The 19,121-nt window shown below is 48.4% G+C and overlaps 2 protein-coding genes across 2 annotated transcripts in view; both read right to left on the bottom strand.

Moving 5' to 3' along the window:
• Positions 1-736: 736 nt before the first annotated feature.
• Positions 737-2,755, bottom strand: LOC148145338 (uncharacterized; the record flags this gene model as incomplete). Its single annotated transcript, XM_088000807.1, has 2 exons — positions 737-789; positions 2,158-2,755. Coding segments are annotated over 2 exons (651 nt in total), but the record flags the coding sequence as incomplete, so codon positions are not given.
• Positions 2,756-9,758: 7,003 nt separating this feature from the next.
• Positions 9,759-19,121, bottom strand: part of gcgra (glucagon receptor a) — a 101,675-nt gene continuing 92,312 nt past the window's right edge. Inside the window, exon 14 of the mRNA XM_043715013.2 lies at positions 9,759-18,115. Coding sequence (XP_043570948.1) covers positions 17,801-18,115 — 315 coding nt within the window. The 3' untranslated portion in view covers positions 9,759-17,800. The remainder of the gene's footprint in view (positions 18,116-19,121) is intronic.

Genomic DNA, 19,121 nt, shown 5'->3' with positions numbered 1-19,121 from the left:
GTCACGCCGCGTGTTGAACTCATTAATCCGGGAGCGTAGGGGAATGAAGGTGAGGCCCCTGCTGAGGACTGATCTTTCATCCTCAGAGAGGGGTAGGTCTGGAGGGATGGTGAAAACACGGCAGGGCTGGGAGCTAGGATCTGGTGTGGAGCTGGAGCTGGGAGTGGGGGCGGGGTTAGGTGTGGGGGTGGGGACGGAGATCGGCGTGGGGCGGGGTTAGGTGTGGGGGTGGGGACGGAGATCGGCGTGGGGCGGGGTTAGGCATGGTGACGGAGATCGTCGTGGGGGCGGAGTTAGGCATGGTGACGGAGATCACCGTGGGGGCGGAGACACATGCGGTGGTTGTGCAGGTTAGTGATGTCACTGGGGGCGGAAGTGGCTGTGGCGACGACAGAAACGGTGTTATTCCCGATAGCCGCGGAGGTCACGAATCTGTCAGAGATGGTCTTCCTGGCGATCGTGGAGGCGGTTGTCTGGGCGGCGATCGCAGAGGCTACGAGGTTGGTGGGGACGGAAGTGATGTCATGGTTCGCGGCGGCGGTTGCTGCTGTGGGCGCTGTAGTGGCCGTGTGGTTAATGGCGCCGGAGTGATTTCGGAGGCCGATGGAAGATTCTGGAACAGTTGACTCCAGTCCAACCCAGGCACCTCCACATCATTGTCTCAGATAGCAGCTCTCTGTTGTTCAGTTGAAGCTGTCAATGCATTCCCCCATCCCTCTATACTGTACCATCTTCTTTATCCTTGCACCATCTCATCTCGTTGGTTATCGAATGCACTGCGCACTTTTCCTGTCCCAGTCAGCGAGAAACGCCAGAGTCTTAGAGAATTCCCACATTCACACTCGCTCCTGGATTCTCTTCCTGGCTGGACCATCTGGAACTAGGGATCGTAATTTCCAGGGTAGTGGTAATCTCACTGGACTAGGACTTCAGGACCCCAAGTTAATGCTCTAGGGCATAGATTCAAATTAATTTCCACCAGGGCAAAAGGTGAAATTTAAAACTTCTGGAATTAACAACTAGCTGAAAGGCAAATTTCTAACCAATTTTTACGTTTAACAAAGAAAACCCTCCTAGATCACGAATATCCTACATGTGACTCCAGACCCATAGCAATGTGGTCCTCTGGGCCAATAAGGATGGGCGATAAATGGCAATAATTAGCCTGTCAGAGAAGTCCACATTTCGTGTTGAAAGCGTAGTTCCTCCAGCATTCCATGTTTCCTTGCATTGTTTTCCTCTCCCTTTTCGATGGCAACAGCAGCGGTGGAAGCCCAACACGTGAACGTCGAGTGGGCCCAGCACGGAGAAGAGTAGGCCCAGCGCCGAGGAGAGGGGATCCAGCATGGAGTAGAGTGGACCCAGCATGAAGGGGAGTGGGCCCACGGTGGAGGAGTGTGGGTCCAGTGCGAGGAGAGCGGGCCCAGCATGGAGTAGAGTAGGCCCAGCGCGGAGGAGAGTGGGTCCACCATGGAGGAGAGTGGACCCAGCATGGGGGAGGGTGGGCCCAGGGTGGAGGAGTGTGGACCCACTGCGGAGGTGTGTGGGCCTAGTGCAGAGGTGTGTGGGCCCAGTGCGGAGGTGTGTGGGCACAGTGCGGAGGTGTGTGGTCCCAGTGTGGAGATGTGTGCGCCCAGTGTGGAGGTGTGTTGTCCCAGTGCAGAGGTGTGTGGGCTCAGTGTGAAGGTGTGTGGGCCCAGTGCAGAGGTGTGTGGGCCCAGTAAGGAGGTGTGTGGGCCCAGTGTGGAGGTGTGTGAGCCCAGTGCGGAGGTGTGTGGGCCCAGTGCGGAGGTGTGTGGGCCCAGTGCGGAGGTGTGTGGGCCCAATAAGGAGGTGTGTGAGCCCAGTGCAGAGGTGTGTAGGCCCAGTGCGGGGATGTGTGGGCCCAGTGTGGAGGTTTGTGGGCCCAGTGTGGAGGTGTGTGGGCCCAGTGTGGAGTGTGTGGGCCCAGTAACGAGGTGTGTGGACCCAGTGCGGAGGTTTGTGGGACCAGTGCGGAGGTGCGTGGGCCCAATAAGGAGGTGTGTAGGCCCAGTGCGGAGGTTTGTGGGCCCAGTGCGGAGGTGTGTGGGCCCAGTAAGGAGGTGTGTGAGCCTAGTGCGGAGGTGTGTGTGCCAAGTAAGGAGGTGTGTGGGCCCAGTGCGGAGGTGTGTGGGCCCAGTGCGGAGGTTTGTGGGCTCAGTGCGGAGGTGTGTTGGCCCAGTGCGGAGGTGTGTTGGCCCAGTGCGGAGGTGTGTGGGCCCAGTGTGGAGGTGTGTGGGCCCAGTGTAGAGGTGTGTGGGCCCAGTGTGGAGGTGTGTGGGCCCAGTGTAGAGGTGTGTGGGCCCAGTGTGGAGGTGTGTGGGCCCAGTGTAGAGGTGTGTGGGCTCATTGCGGAGGTGTGTGGGCCCAGTAAGGAGATGTGTGGGCCCATTGCAGAGGTTTGTGGGCCCAGAGCGGAGGTGTGTGAGCCCAGTGCGGAGGTGTGTTGGGCCAGTGCGGAGGTGTGTGGGCCCAGTGCGGAGGTGTGTGGGCCCAGTGTGGAGGTGTGTGGGCCCAGTGTAGAGGTGTGTGGGCCCAGTGTGGAGGTGTGTGGGCCCAGTAAGGAGATGTGTGGGCCCATTGCGGAGGTGTGTGGGCCCAGCGTGGAGGTGTGTGGGCCCAGTGTAGAGGTGTGTGGGCCCAATAAGGAGGTGTGCGGGCCCAGTGCGGAGGTTTGTGGGCCCAGTGTGGAGGTGTGTGGGCCCAGTAAGGAGGTTTGTGGGCCTAGTGCAGAGGTGTGTGGGCCCAGTGCGGAGATTTGCAGGCCCAGTGCAGAGGTGTGTGGGCCAATAAGGAGGTGTGTGGGCCCAGTGCGGAGGTGTGTGGGCCCAGTGCAGAAGTGTGTGCGCCCAATAATGAAGTGTGTGAGCCCAGTGCAGAGATGTGTGGGCCCAGTGTGGGAATGTATGGGCCCAGTGTGGACGTTTGTGGGCCCAGTGCGGAGGTGTGTGGGCCCATTACGGAGGTTTGTGGGCCCAGTGCAGAGGTGTGTGGGCCCAGTGCGGAGGTTTGTGGGCCCAGTGCAGAGATGTGTGGGCCCAGTGTGGAGGTGTGTGGGCCCAGTGTGGAGGTGTGTGGGCCCAGTATGGAGGTTTGTGGGCCCATTGCAGAAGTGTGTGGGCCCAATAAGGAGGTATGTGAGCCCAGTGCAGAGTGGTGTCGGCCCAGCGCAGTGTGGGGGAGTGTGGGTGGGCCCAGTGTAAGGGAGAATGGGCCCAATGTGGACCTTGAGTAAGAATAGCAGCTGGCATTGGAATCAACAGCTGCGACATCGATGGAGGCAATGTCGCTGAGGTAGGCCCAGCAACATAAGATGGTGCCTGAGGATCAGTGACTTTGTCATGAGTTGGCTCCGATGTAAATGAAGTGGTGGAGGAGGCATGGTAGCTCAGATGGGATGATGGCCCAGGTGTTGTTGATGGTGAAGAGCTGCCTCAGGACCTGATGGACTGTCTTTAAGCTGTATCTTTCCTTCTTTTTCCTTAATCTTAAATGATTGAAAATGGCGCCCAATCATGGCGACAAGTAGATTTTATTGTATTCTTACTGTGACAATCATTCATTCAAATTAATATCCACAAATTCACAAGGAAGGGCAAGAGAATGTGAGAAAGGGAACTTCAGAAAATGCTTAATTGTCAATCAAAAATAAACAGGTCGGTGCAACATCAAGGGCCAAAAGACCTGTACTGTGTTGTAATGTTCTACGTTCTATATATTCCCCACCCCTCTACCCCCTGCAGGAATTCACCTAATTCACTAACTCCACAAACAAGATCTTGGATAGCATAAAGTTTTAATTGTCAAGCATTCTCAGACATAACGATATAATTCTTGCAAAGAGCTGTAATGAGTTAAGTAAGCCATTAATGAGACTTATAAATATACTGTCGATCAATAATTGCTGACGTTGAAAGAGATAGCGACTGATGATTTTTGTAGTGCCTCTCTTTGACGCTTGCTGAGTTTGTCATTTGATTTTTGAGTCAGTGGGGTTGGTGTGTCTCAGTTACTGACTGAGCCAGACATGGAGTTCATGCCAATATGTATTGACTGTCAGGTCATGATAACCATCCTGTCCCCTCACAGTAGCTTGCAATTTATTCTGACATTCATTTATTTGATTCAGTTTACTCTTTCAAAAGTCTGTCCTCTCTGTCAACTCTGGGAATGATGCTGATGGGATTTAATGAATCTCATGCCACCTCTGTCTTTTTTTATTATCTACCTGTGGAGTTGAGGCAGGATTAATCAGACAAAACACACGGAAAACCTTCCCTCAGATCTGAAAAGCCATCAAGCTTTTCTTGTGCAGTGGGCGATGTCTGTGAGTGTTGTTAAAGTGTTATATGGGGCTTGTGGAATCACAGAGTAATACAGCATGGAAATAGGCCCTTCAGCCCAAACTGCTCCATGCTGACCATGGTACCCACTAAACTAGTTGCAATTGCCAGCACTTGCCCATAGCTCTCTCAACCCTTCCCATCCATGTACCTATCCAAATGTTTTTAAAATGTTGCTATTGTACCTGCCTCAACCACATTTTCTGGCAGGCCATTCCATACACGCACCACTCTCTGTGTGAAGACGAAGCCCTTCTTAAATCTTTCCCCTCTCACCTTAAATCTATGTCCTCTAGTTTTCAATTCCCTGGGAGAAACACTACCTGCATTCATCCCATCCAAGACCCTCAATAAGGTCACCCTTCATTCTCCTATGGTCCAAGGAATAACGTCCAACCCTGGCCAACCTGTCCCTATAACTCAGGCCTACTAGTCCTTGTAAATCTTCATTGCACTCTTTCCAGTTTAACTATGTCTTTCCTAAAACAGGCTGACCAAAACAGTACCCATTGGACCAAACTGGGTGTGTTAAAGGAACTAGAATTACTTTGGTGCGTCCCTCGTCTCAGTGGGAGGAGATTTCCTGTTTTACTCCTTCCCATGCCCCTCCAGTTCTGGCATCTAGCACGCCTTGATTTCCATCACTCGATGACTGAAAATCGTTTCTTACCACCGATCTAAAATCCCTCCCTAAACCCATCTGCCTGTCCTTCTCAGAGTTGCTCCCAAAAACTGTTCCATGTTGCATGGTGTGTAAAGAGCCAGCAGCAAATGAACCTGGAGGTATATGTCTATGTTTCACAGTGAGTCACTTTCACGGCTGCCCTGGAGAGTCAGGCTATGTAACACAATACTGGTCAACACAGACAGGAAGTGCTGGAGAAACTCAGCAGGTTTGGCAATGTCAGTGGAGAGAGAAATAAAGTCAATGTTTTGAGTCTGATATGACTCTTCTTCAGACAGCTTCAGTTTCTCTCGAACTTCCTGTTTCAGATCTCCAGTATTTAAAGCGGTGTTCTGGGTTTCTTTCGATTGGTGAAAGGTGTCTATTGGGCAGGTTGCATCAAAGGTTAGAATTATATACAACGGCTTTTAAACTTTGCAAACCTGAAGTGTTACTCTTTTGACCACCTAGGAATCAAAGGATAACCAGAAGCTATTGTTCACTCTCTTGTGCGACATGGGTGTCGCTGGCTGGGTCAGCATTTATTGCCCCGTCCCTAATTGCCACTTGAGAAAGTGGGGTTGAGCTGCCTTCTTGAACTGCTGCAGTCCATGTACTGTGGGTAGATCCATAATGTCCTTAGGGAGGGAATTCCAGGGTATTTACCCAGCGACAGTGAAGGAACGGGGCTACATTTCCAACTTAGGATGGGAAGTGGTTTGGGGGGGAACCACAAGGGGTGGTGTTCCCATGTATCTACTGCCCATGTCCTTATGGATGGAAGTGGTCATGGGTTTAGAAGGTGCTATCTGAGGACCTTTGGTGAATTTCTGCAGTACATCTTGCAGATAGTACCCACTGCTGCTACTGTGGGGTGGTGGTGGGAGTGGATGTTTGTGGATGTGGTGCCCATATTCCCAGCTTCTGACCTGCTTTTGTAGCCACTTGAGTCCAATTGAGTTTCTGGTCAATGGTAACACTCAGGATATTGATAATGGGGAATTCAATGATTGACATGCCTTTGAATGTTAAATCATCTGTTATTGGGGATGGTCATTGCCTGGCATTTGTTACTTGCCACTGAATAGCCTAAGCATGGATATTGTTTCAGTGTGTGAGGACTGAGACACTTGGGGCTGTTTTCATTAGAGAAAAGAAGGTTTAGGGGTGACTTGATTGAGGTGTACAAGATGATTAGGGGGTTAGATAGGGTTGACAGTGTGAACCTTTTCCCGCGTATGGAGTCGGGTATTACAAGGGGGCATAGCTTTAAATTAAGGGGGGGTAGATATAGGACTGAAGTTAGGGGTAGGTTCTTCACTCAGCGAGTCGTAAGCTCATGGAATGCCCTGCCAGTAGCAGTGGTGGACTCTCCCTCTTTATGGGCATTTAAGCGGGCATTGGATAGGTATATGGAGGATAGTGGGTTAGTATAGGTTAGGTGGGCTTGGATCGGCGCAACATCAAGGGCCAAAGGGCCTGTACTGCGCTGTATTCTTCTATGTTCTATGTTCTATGTTCTATGAGTCACGAATGGTGCTGAGCATTATGCAATCATTGTTGAACATCCCTACGTCTGACCTTATGATGGAGGAAAGGTCATTGATGAAGCAGCTGAAGATGGTTGGGTCTAGGACACTACCCTGAGGAGCTCCTGTACAGATGTCCTGGAGCTGAGATGACTGACGTCCAACAACCACAGCCATCTTCCTATGTGTCAGGTATGACTCCAATCACTGGAGAGTTTGCCCCGATGCCCGTTGATCCCAGGTTTGCTTGGGCTCCTTGATGCCACACTTGGTTGAATTTAGCTTTGATGTCAAGGGCTATCCCTTTCCCTTCCCTCTGGAATTCAGCTCTGTCGTCCATATTTGAACTAAGGCTGTAATGAGGTCAGGAGTCGAGTGGCCCTGGCAGAACCCAAACTGGGTATTGCTGAGCAGATTATTACTGAGCAGGTACTGCTTAATAGCACTGCTGATGACATCTGCCACCACTTTACTGATAATCGAGAGTAGACTAATGGGGTGGTAAATGGCCGGGTTGGATTTGTCCTGTTTGGTTGCTTCACCAGGTTGACACCTCATCTTCAGGTATGCCTGGTTCTGCTCTTGGCATGCCCTCCTGCACTCTCCATTGAACCATGGTTAATCCCCTGCTTGATGGTAATAATTGAGATGGGGATATGCTGGGTCATGAGGTTACAGATTGTGCTGGAGTGCAATTCGGCTGCTGTTGATGGCCCACAGTGCCTCATGGATGTCCAGTCTTGAGTTGCTAGGTCTATTCAAAGTCTGTCCCACTTAGCACAGTGATAGTGCCACACAAAAGAGGACATTTTCATTGTGAAGGTGGCACTTTGTGCCAACAAGGACTGTGCAGTGGTCACTCTTCCAGATGGACAAGTACATCTGCAGCTGGTACATTGGTAAGGATGTGGTCAAGTATGTTTTTCCCTCTTGTTGGTTCCCTCACCACCTGCCGCAGACCCAGTCGAGCAGCTATATCATTTAGGACCCAACCAGCTCGATCTGGAGTACTACTGCCGGACATTGAAATTCCCCACCTAGAGAACATTTTGTGCCCTTGCCACCCCAGTGCTTCCTCTAAGTGTTGTTTAACATGGAGAAGTACCGATTCATCAACTGAAGGAGGACGGTATGTGGTAATCTATAGGAGGTTTCCTTGACCATGTTTAACCTGAAGCCTTGAGACTTCATGAGGTCCAGAGTCAATGTCGAGGACTCCCTCCGGTATACCACTGTGCTGCTACCTCTGCTGAGTCTGTCCTGTCACAGTGGAGTCTGGGACATTGTCTGTAAGGTATGATTCCATGACTATGACTATGTCAGGCTGTTGCCTGGGAGACAGCTCACCCAATGTTGGCACTAGCCCCCAGATATTCGTGAGGAGGACTTTGCAGGGTCAACTGGGCTATTTCACCTGTTGTCTTCTCCGGGGCAAAGATAATTATTGTGAATACAGGAAGGAAAGTTCACATTCTACAAATAATGGTCTAAGTTCTTCAATCACATTAAAGCCAATTGGCGTTGAAGAAACACGTGTTACAGCAGAACCGATTGTAAATGAAATAGGTAATTGGCAAAACGCCATGCTAGGGCAGAGTGTCCCGTGCTGAGCTCTCATTGAGGGGTTATCAGAGTATCAGAGTTGCTGGTTTCCAATTTGGATATTAAACCATCAGATGATGTGAAAGATCCTGCTCTAATATCCAAGGATGTACAGAGGAGCGTCTTGGCCAACATTAATCCCTGGGACAGCTCATTGACCCCATTGGTCTTCTCATGAACTGGCTGTGTCCATAGGATGGTCAGCATTTATTGCCCACCCCAGACGGCAGTTAAGAATCAAACACATTGCTGTGTGTCTGGAGTCACATGTGGGGTATTTTGGTAAAACAAACAAGAGCAGAACTTAGACAATTAAAAGTAGGGCCTTGGGTAGAGTCGTAGAACCGAGAGACCGAGGGGTTCAGCTGCATAATTCTTTGAGGTTTGCATCACAGATTGGGCGGCACGGTGGCACAGTGGTTAGCATTGCTGCCTCACAGCACCAGAGACCTGGGTTCAATTCCCGCCTTAGGCGACTGACTGTGTGGAGTTTGCACATTCTCCCCGTGTCTGCGTGGGTTTCCTCCGGGTGCTCCGGTTTCCTCCCACAGTCCAAAGACGTGCAGGTCAGGTGAACTGGCCAAGCTAAATTCCCTGTAGTGTTCGGTAAGGGGTAAATGTTGGGGTATGGGTGGGTTGCGCTTCAGCGGGTCGGTGTGGACTTGTTGGGCCAAAGGGCCTGTTTCCACACTGTAAGTAATCTAATTGACAGGGTGGTTAAGAAGGTGTTTAACACACTTGCCTTCATTGCTCAGACCTTTTAGTTTAGGAGTTGAGACGTTATGTTGAGGTTGTACAGGATGTTGGTGAGGCCTGTTCTGGAGTACCGTGTGCAGTTCTGGTCACCCTGCTGTAGGAACAATATTATTAAACTGGAGATGGTTCAGAAAAGATTTACCAGGATGGTGCCAGGACTGGAGGGTTTGAATTATTGGATAGGCTGGGACTTTCTTCACTGGAGCGTAGGGGGGCTGTGGGGTAATCTTATTGAGGTCTATAAAAGCATGTTGGGTATCAATAAGAGGAATAGTTGCTGCCTTTTCCCAAGGGTGGGAGATTTCACGACCTTTAAGGTGAGAGGAGAGAGATTTTAAAAAGACAGTAGGGGCAAGTTTTTGCACAGGGAGTGGTTCATATGTGGAATGAATGTCCAGAGGAAGTGAGTACAGTTACATTTAAAAGACATTTGGATAGGTCCATGAATTGGAAAGGTTTGGTGGGATATGGGCCAAGCGCAGGCAAGTGGGACTAGTTTAGATTGGGATTATGGTCAACATGGACTGGTTAGGCTGAAGGGTCTCTTTCCGTGCTGGATGGCTGTATGACAGCAGTTTCCTTCCCTAAAGGTTTTTCCCTGATAATTGGCAACAATTTCACAGTCATCATTAGATTCTTAATTCCAGGTTTTTTTAAATTGAATCTGCCATGAAGGAATGAATACCCAGGTCCCTTGAACAGTATCTGGGTCTCTGAATTAATAACACAGCGATCATACCACCAGGCCATCTCCTCTACACCTCTCTCCATGTTACCCTTCCAAACGAACGCTCGATTGTAAAGCACCCTGAGAAGCCCTGATGTTGTGAAAGGTGCTATAGCAATGCAGGATTGTTTTTTTAAGACCATGCAGTACGAAACAGAAAACTATTAGGCCTTAGGTGATCAACAAAAGCTTGCCTTTGCTTTTATTTTCACAATGTGGTACAAGGGACTAAACATAACATTCACTCATTTTGTCTGATCCCTCTTCAGTTTCATCGGTGAGTTGGCAACAGACAAACCTGCATGTGTTTACAGGAAGCTGGTGGGAGATCAGCAGATGACCGAGGCATGAGGGGAGGGTCCCAGAGTGCGAGGGGTGGGGAGGGGGCTGAAGAGAAGGACCCCTGAAAGCACCAAAGGGACCTTCCCTCTCATCAATATTGTCAGCTAAACACAGCTAAGTGTGGGCCAAGCTTATTGCACACACAGGAAAAAGATGGTGATCATGCTGGGGGTAAGCATTCTCCGTGAAAAGCTACATTCAGAAGGACTGCGTCTGATCCACCACTAGCCCCAGAACTTCCCTCAGTCCCTGGGGCCCTTAATGTAAAGAGGGCACTATAACCATCAGCAACACCATCAGCTCAAATGGATGAGAAGGTCTACCTAGGAATGTCACGTACAAAAGTCTTTATGACGTGTATATATATATATAGATAATCTGTACACTGGTATTTACATGTTCACATAAATTAAATTGTGCAAATAGGCTTTAACAATTTCTAGATTTTTTGTGTTATTTTTACACGCACATTTCCAAAACCCATTTGGAACTCATTGCACATTTAACATCTCCAAGCATTTGCCAGACAACGTAAAAAAAATAAAAGAAACATGTGCACAGCGGTCCACTGTGCAAGCCGGTAACAGTCACTGAACATGGTACCTGACCTCAATTCACAACACACTCTGCCAGCGACTGAAGCAAATTACATGAAGAGGCGCTAAGTGAGGCATTGGGATGGAAAAGAATGTGAAGGGACATCAAAGAGAGCAGCTAATGAGCCCAACCTTCCCCTGCCCCAAGGTTTGCATTACAGGTTAAAGAAAGGAACAATCCCATCTATAAATTAAAGGCAAAACCATGGAATACAAAAATAAGTGAGAGGATTCCTCCTTGCCCAAGGTCAGGTTGTCCCTAAAAGGGATAATTACTGTCGATGTTCATTCTCTTAGAGGAGTTTTCCTGTGTATCCAGGAAATAACCCATTCTTTATAAAGGACATTGCACAGAGGAGCCCCCTCTTCTCATCTCCACGCACTGTCTGGAGGGCAATGATATATCGCTGACTATCTTACTGCATTCGAGAGGGATAGGTCTGCTTTAGTGAGCGGGTCGAGACTTCTTTCTGTCTTCCTCAACCCTCGACATCCTCATTAAACTGAACTCTGCTCGACCTCCAAACTCAGAAAGTGCTGGAGAAACTCAGCAGCTCTGGCAACATCTGAGGAGAGAGAAGGAGAGTTAATGTTTCATTGAGGGTTAGAAGACAATAAGGAATCAGAACAGGAGTAGGCCATTTGACCCTGGTCTAGGATCAGGCCTGATCTGACACTCCCCGTGTCCTCTTGGACATCTGACTTGAAACATTGACTCTGTTCTTCTCTCCACAGACAGACCTGCTAAGTTTCTCCAGCTCTGTGTGTGTATTTTCTTTCATTCAGTTCTCCAGTGTCCTCAGCTCTTTGTTCTCTCTCTTCAGCACCCAGCTGGAGGTTGGGGGTAAGGGCTAACAGACCATGTCCAAACCAGAGAGTGCACAGAGCTTCAGTGATCCCAACAGCACTATTCCGGGCACCCAATCCTCCTCCCCGCTCCTCCTCCCCCACTTCCTGCTAGGTTCAGGCTCCACACGCATCTCTGACCTTCACCTGGAGTCAATCGACCATGAGGGGCCTCACAGCTCACTGTCCACTGGCTGTTATTGGACAGCAATCAGAAGCTCCAACCATGAGGTGGTTTCTCTGCTCTTTCTTTAGCTCAGGAATGTGAGGAGATGCTATAGCCCACTGACCCCTGACCCTGCCGAACATGGTGTATGTTCCTCACTCTTGCCCCATCCTGTTATCGCAGGTTTGAAATCCCTCCTTGGGTTTTTATGCTAGGCCCCAAACGGGATAACTCCCAGAGGGAGAATTCCAAACTCCTGGATGGCTCAGTTCCCATGGAAACCCATCCCACCTGAGTAACCTTTGAACTCTTTCCCCGACACTAGAAGGTAAATGAAAATGTTACAGTACAGTAGGAGGCCCTTTGGCACATCATGTCTGTACCAACTCCCGAAGGAGCTACCCTACCCAGCTGGTCCCACCCTCCAGCCCGATCTCCATAGCCTGGGGTCTAGGCCCAGGGTTGAGCAGTGAAGCTAAGGAAATGGTGACCCAAGACTCTGGACTGTAATCCAGGCCATGGTTGCTGTTCTGGGGAAACTGCTTCAACTTCCACCGAGGATAGTTAAGGAATTAAATTCACTCCATTAAGAATCTGGAATTGAAAGCTGTTTACAGTAACAGAAACTATCATCGATTGTCATCGGAAGCCATCTTGTTCATAAATCTGCCATCTTTACCTGCTCTGGCCTACATGTGACTCCAGTATGGCTGACCTAGCACTGTAAGATTGGCAACAATTGTTCACATCCCAAGTTTTAGTTAATGCTACAATCTGAACTAGCAGGAAACTCTACGAAAGTTGAGGCACTGGTGAATTATTCAAGAGTTCTAGCTCAACGTGGGATTCCGAAACTCGGAGTTCCGATCAGATTATTACCTCACGTTGTAATAAGACTGGAGTGAGGTGAAAACCCAGTGGAGGCACAGAATGTTGGCTATATGTTTACTCCTTGTTCAACTCTGACCTGAAACTCTGGGAAGCAGTGATACAACACTATGCACTACTGACACCAAATCACAACTGCAAGGAGTCAAAGTGAACGTGCTGAAGCAGGAAGATGATCTGTGCTCAGGACGGTGGTGTCCATCAGTGTCCCCACACTGGCCATTATATTCAACCATCTGAACGGCTGACTAGTTTGGATACATCAAGGGGTGGGTGTGAGGTGGGGTGGATAATTGAGGAGGCTTGGGAGAAGGTCCCCATTAAGGAGCTGGCATTGACATGGGCCCAACTTTGCTTCCCATTCATTTCATAGTGACACAGAAACCAGCGACAGGAGTAGGTCATTCATCCTTTGAGGTTGTTCCCCCACTCAATATCATAGCGAGTCCATTCTCTCCCCATGGCCCTTGATGTCTTTAAAACCTGAAAACTTATAAATCGCTTTCTCGAATATATTCAGTGACTTGGCCTCCACTGCTTTCTGTGGTAGAGAATTTGACAGGTTCACTCCCCTTTAAGTAATGAAGTTGCTCCTGATCTCAGTCCAGAATTGTCTGTCCCTGAGGATATAACGCCTGGTTCCAGGCTACTCTGCCTGGGTGGAAGCCTCCTCCGTATATTGAGTCTGTCCGGCCCAGTTAGCATGTCGGACGTTTCAATCGATCCCCCTCCCATCCCCCTAAACTCGAGCGAGCACAGGTCCACTTGAACCAATCTCTCTTCAAAGGACAATGCTTCCATCCCAATATCAACCTTGTGAACCTCCACTGCTCTCCCTCTGTGTCAATTCAGCTGAAAAGGGTTATCCTGCAGCCTCTGTACTAGGCCTCAATCCCACAATGGGAGGCCACCCATCTCAGTCTATCACTGATAACCCTCATGCCCAGGAGTCTCTGTACAATTTCTTTCTGATTCCACTTGTTGTTTTGCGATGGGTTATTGTCAAAGGTAAGGTGGATAGCAAAACAGCAGGATCTTTGGTTGATCCCCCTAATTTTCACAGAATCTTGCAGCACACAGGAGGCTATTAGGCACATTGGAACACTGTTGGCTCTCTATAAATTGGCAGTCTAATTAATCCCAGTCCCCTCTTCTTCTGGCAAAATTTTGTAAATACATCTCTGAGTCCCCTTTGAATTCTGCACTTGACCATCCCGCCAGGCCCTGCATTCTAGGTCATATCAACCCCCGGTGTAAAATAATCTCTCCCCCTGTCTGTTATAACAGGCCCTTCCCCATGCATGCCCCCATTGCTCCTACCACAGTCCTTTTATCAATTATTTTACAGCCCTGTCCTCTGGTTTCTGGCTCCTGTGCCAATGAAAACACTTTCTTTGCAGGTACATGAATAAAATTTCTTCACTGTCACTCGGTTAAAATTCCCTCCCTGATAGCATTGTGGGTGTACCTACAGCACACAGACTGCAGCGTTTCAAGAAGGTAGCACAACACCACCTTTTCCAGGGCAACTAGGGACGGGCAATAAATCCTGGTCTAGCCAGAGCCAACCACTCCTCTGAGTGAATAATGCAAAACCTTTTCTATTGAATGACCTGGTATTCATTTCCACATAGAATCTGGCATATTATGTGCATGTGTGTGAATGTATGTGCATGCCTGTGCATAAGTGTGTATCTGCATGCATATGTGTTCGGGTGTATCTATAACTGTGTGTACCTGTCTGTAAATGTTCGTGTGTCTATAAGAGTGTGTGTGTCTATAAGTATGTAGGTGTGTGTGTGTGTGTCTATAAAAGTGTGTGTGTATGGGTATGAGTGTGTGGGTATGAGTGTGTGGGTGTATCTGTCTATAACTGTGTGGGGGGTGTGTGTGGGTAGCTGTCTATAACTCTGTGTATGGGTGTGTGTATGGATGTGTGTATGGGTATGTGTATCTGTCTATAACTGTGTATGTGTGTGGGTGTGTCTGTATCTGTCTGTAACTGTGGGTGGGTGGGTGTGGATGTGTGGTGCGTGTGTATCTGTCTGTATGTGTGTATGTGTGTGGGTGTGGATATCTGCCTGTAATTGCATGTGGGTGTGTATATGGATATGTGTGTGTGTATCTGTCTATAACCTTGTGTGTATGTATCTGTCTATAACTGTGTGTGTGGGCAGGTGTGTGTGTCTGTCTATAACTGTGTGTGTGTGTGTGTCTGTCTATAACTGTGCGTGTGTGTGTGTGTGTGTGTATCTGGCTGTGTCTGTATGTGGGTGTGGATATCTGCCTATAACTGTGTGTGTGGGCATGTTATGGATATGTATGTGTGTATCTGTCTATAACTGTGTGTATGGGTGTGTGTATCTGTCTATACCTGTGTTTGTGTGGGTGTGTGTATCTACCTATAACTGTGTGTGTATGGGTGTGTGTATGTGTCTGCCTATAACTGTATGTGTGAATGTATTATGCATATGTGTGTGTATCTGTCTATAACTGTGTGTGGGTGTGTGTGTATCTGTCTATAACTATGTGTGTGTGGGGATGGGTTGGTGTGTGTCTGTCTATAACTCTGTGTGTGTGGGTGTGTGTATCTGCCTATAACTGTGTGTGTGTGTGTGTCTGTCTATAACTGTGTGTTTGGGTGTGTGTATCTGCCTATGACTGTGTGTTTGGGTGTGTGTATCTGCCTATGACTGTGTGTGGGTGTGTGTTTATCTGTCTATAACTGTGTGTTTGGGTGTGTGGGTGTGTGTTTATCTGTCTATAACTGTGTGTTTGGGTGTGTGTATCTGCCTATGACTGTGTGTGTGGGTGTGTGTTTATCTGTCTATAACTGTGTGTTTGGGTGTGTGTATCTGCCTATAACTGTGTGTGTGTGGGTGTGTGTGTGTATCTGTCTATAACTGTGTGTGTGGGTGTGTGTATCTGTCTATAACTGTGTGTGTGTGGGTGTGTGTGTGTATCTGTCTATAACTGTGTGTGTGGGTGTGTGTATCTGCCTATAACTGTGTGTGTGTGGGTGTGTGTGTGTATCTGTCTATAACTGTGTGTGTGGGTGTGTGTGTGTATCTGTCTATAACTGTGTGTGTGTGGGTGTGTATGTATCTGTCTATAACTGTGTGTGTGTGGGTGTGTGTGTATCTGTCTATAACTGTGTGTATGGGTGTGTGTATGTGTGTATCTGTCTATAACTGTGTGTGTGGGTGTGTGTGTGTGTGTATCTGTCAATAACTGTGTGTGTGTGGGTGTGTATGTATCTGTCTATAACTGTGTGTGTGTGGGTGTGTGTGTATCTGTCTATAACTGTGTGTGTGGGTGTGTGTTTGTGTGTATCTGTCTATAACTGTGTGTGTGGGTGTGTGTGTGTGTGTGTGTGTATCTGTCTATAACTGTGTGTGTGGGTGTGTATGTATCTGTCTATAACTGTGTGTGTGTGGGTGTGTATGTATCTGTCTATAACTGTGTGTGTGTGGGTGTGTGTGTATCTGTCTATAACTGTGTGTGTGGGTGTGTGTATGTGTGTATCTGTCTATAACTGTGTGTGTGGGTGTGTGTGTGTGTGTATCTGTCTATAACTGTGTGTGTGGGTGTGTGTTTGTGTGTATCTGTCTATAACTGTGTGTGTGGGTGTGTGTGTGTGTATCTGTCTATAACTGTGTGTGTGGGTGTGTATGTATCTGTCTATAACTGTGTGTGTGTGGGTGTGTATGTATCTGTCTATAACTGTGTGTGTGTGGGTGTGTGTGTATCTGTCTATAACTGTGTGTGTGGGTGTGTGTATGTGTGTATCTGTCTATAACTGTGTGTGTGGGTGTGTGTGGGTGTGTATCTGTCTATAACTGTGTGTGTGTGGGTGTGTATGTATCTGTCTATAACTGTGTGTGTGTGGGTGAGTGTGCATGTCTATAAGAGCGTGTGTATCTAGAAGTGATTGTGTGTATTACACACATCCTAACTTCCAGAGTAATGTTTGTTATGTTTTTGTGTATATTTTATACCTGCTGACCGGCCAGGCTGCGTTCTCACTGGAGATGAGGAATATTAGAGACTTGTTACTCCTTGATGTTTTGAGGAACTGGGCAATGGAAAACTATGAATAAGTAGCATTAATTTCACCAAGCCTCAAATCCACCATCACTGAGAAATGGTCAAGATCTTCATTTTGGATGAAGACTTGTTGGGGTTTTTTAAACAGCTGGTAGACCTTGTTGCCGTCTAACAACACAATGTTAAAGTTTAGATTTCCAACTTGAGAATTCACTGGGTGCTTCCAGCACCCACCTCCCCACCACGGCGTTGATAATTCACACTGGCAGTGGAGACTTTATGCACACATGTTAACAGCAGATATAACTCTGTACATCAGCTGTCTGCTTCTGTTTGGTGTGCTGATGTATCAGTTCATCTCTGATCCCACAGCATCTTTCTAATGGGACCAAACCACATCGAACATCTTGTTCTCGTGAGGCTGAGGTGGACACACACACACACACACAAACCCTACCAAAAAGCCTCAGGCACAGCCAGCCACACAGACACACAAATAAGTACACTCAGTTGGTCCATCAGATGGACTTCGGTGATTCAAGAAGGCAGCTCAGTCCCCCCTTTCTAATGGCAACTAATGATGGGCAGTGAATGTTGGTCTATCCAGTGATGCCCACATCCTGTGGCAGGTAAAAACATGCAGATAGACACACACACACACACACACAAATTTAGGTTTAGCAGGGCTCAACCAGTCAGAGTTGGTGGTGGTGCATTAGCTGAAGGGAAATCTGTGCAGCAAGGATGAGGTGATTTCTCTCGAGAGCTTACTGTAGCCACCACCTGGCCAGTCACACCCTCTCAATAAGCCTCACACTATCTTAAATCCCTCTGGTGTGTTTTGTGGGCACATTTAATATCTATTAAAAATAATCCTTCTTCCTCTTGAACCATCAGTGCTCCTTCAAGTGTCACCTTAACACTGTTCCCAGTTACCCGTTCGGTAGATAGCGCTTTTGTTCACTGTCGCCTGAATTGTTTTATTACTGCAACATGTTTGTTTTTGAAAAAATAGTAAGAGTCCTGTGAGTGTCAGCCTGGAGGCAGGCACACGTGTAGCAGGAACATTGCTCTGAAAACAGGATGAAGTCAAAATGGACATGACCCAAGTCCCCTGACAAAAAAAAACCCATCAAGCATTTTGGTGGAATCATGGTGGGTGAGCTCCTCTCGGCTTTCGGCTCCAGATTCGGCGATTTTCAAAGTCTTGCCTTGGGCTCCCAGTCACCTCCTCCTTGTCTGTCCCATCAGAAACCTGGGGGTGATGGTGCATCTAACAATGACTCTCCAGCAGACAGAAAGCTTTGTGGTCTGTTTGTTTCGGGCACTCAAAGTAGGGGGGCTTTCCCTTCAATGTTATTTGTTCAGATGACGACTCGGGCTTTTCAGTGAATTGGGCCGGGGGTCCCACGGTGTGCTGGGAGACCTCACCTGTCCCGTTGTGATAGTTGCTGACCAACTTGTGTTTCTCCAGGTTGGCACTGCCATTCCTTGCCTGGGCAGGCTGGCTATAAGTGTGTCTGTACTCTTCCTCAATGTCCTGGCCCAGCTTCCATCTCTTCCACTTCTTCAGGAGCTCCGACTGGACCTGGGAATGGAGAGTGATCAGAGAAAAAAGGAAACATCGAGAGGGGCTGGGTGGTTTATAAACAGAACTGTGCAAGAGCAAGTCTCAGAGGAACGACTGAGCGAGGGTCACAGGCAGCTGAAGAAGTCACACAGTGTGGTGCTGGGAAAGCACAGCAGGTCAGGCAGCATCCCAGGAGCAGGAGAGTCGACGTTTCTGGCACTAGCCCTTCATCAGGGTCACCACATTTCTGATCAAGGGCTTATTGCTGAAACCTCGCCTCTCCTGCTCCTCGGATGCTGCCTGAACTGCTGTGCTTTTCCAGCGCCACACTCTGATCTCCAGCATCTGTGGTCCTCACTTTCTCCCAGCCTGAAGGAGGGCAACTAGCCAAGGGAGAAGGGAAATGTGACACCCCTCACAGAGTGGGAAGGCGACCATGGGCCACCCCACCTGAAACGTCAACTCTGATTTCTCTCCACAGATGCTGCCAGACCTGCTGAGCTTTTCCAGCAACTTCTGTTTCTTTTTACAGCATCCGCAGTTGTTTCAGTTTTTTAGAAATTTCATTCATTTGCCTTCCAACTTCATGAGGGATAAGGGATCCATTTCTGAGTGACAGGAGCTCATTCCCCTCCCTGGCCCACCAGTGTCTTAGTCTCTATTTTCCTGCTCCCATTGGTCCCTTGTGACCGACCCCCCTCCATTTCGGGGCTAATTTAGATTCCTTAACATTTTAATTCTTTACTCTCTCAGACATCCGCTCCTACAGGTTCATAGTGTCTCTGATTCACAAATGGTACATCTCGGAGTTAGGTGTGGAATACTCAAGTTCCTCGATCAGAGTGGTGCTGGAAAAGCACAGCAGGTCAGGCAGCATCCGAGGAGCAGGAAAATCAATGTTTCGGGCAAAAGCCCTTCATCAGGAATATTCCTGATGAAGGGCTTTTGCTCGAAACGTCGATTTTCCTGCTCCTCAGATGCTGCTTGACCTGCTGTGCTTTTCCAGCACCACTCTAATCTAGAC

This window comes from Chiloscyllium plagiosum, unplaced genomic scaffold (genome assembly GCF_037043375.1).
Source record: "Chiloscyllium plagiosum isolate Xiang-an unplaced genomic scaffold, Cpla_swu_hap1 HiC_scaffold_25, whole genome shotgun sequence".
Taxonomy (NCBI): domain Eukaryota; kingdom Metazoa; phylum Chordata; class Chondrichthyes; order Orectolobiformes; family Hemiscylliidae; genus Chiloscyllium; species Chiloscyllium plagiosum.
Note: the sequence above shows the minus strand (reverse complement) of the source record. Positions and strands in the feature narration are given on the sequence as shown.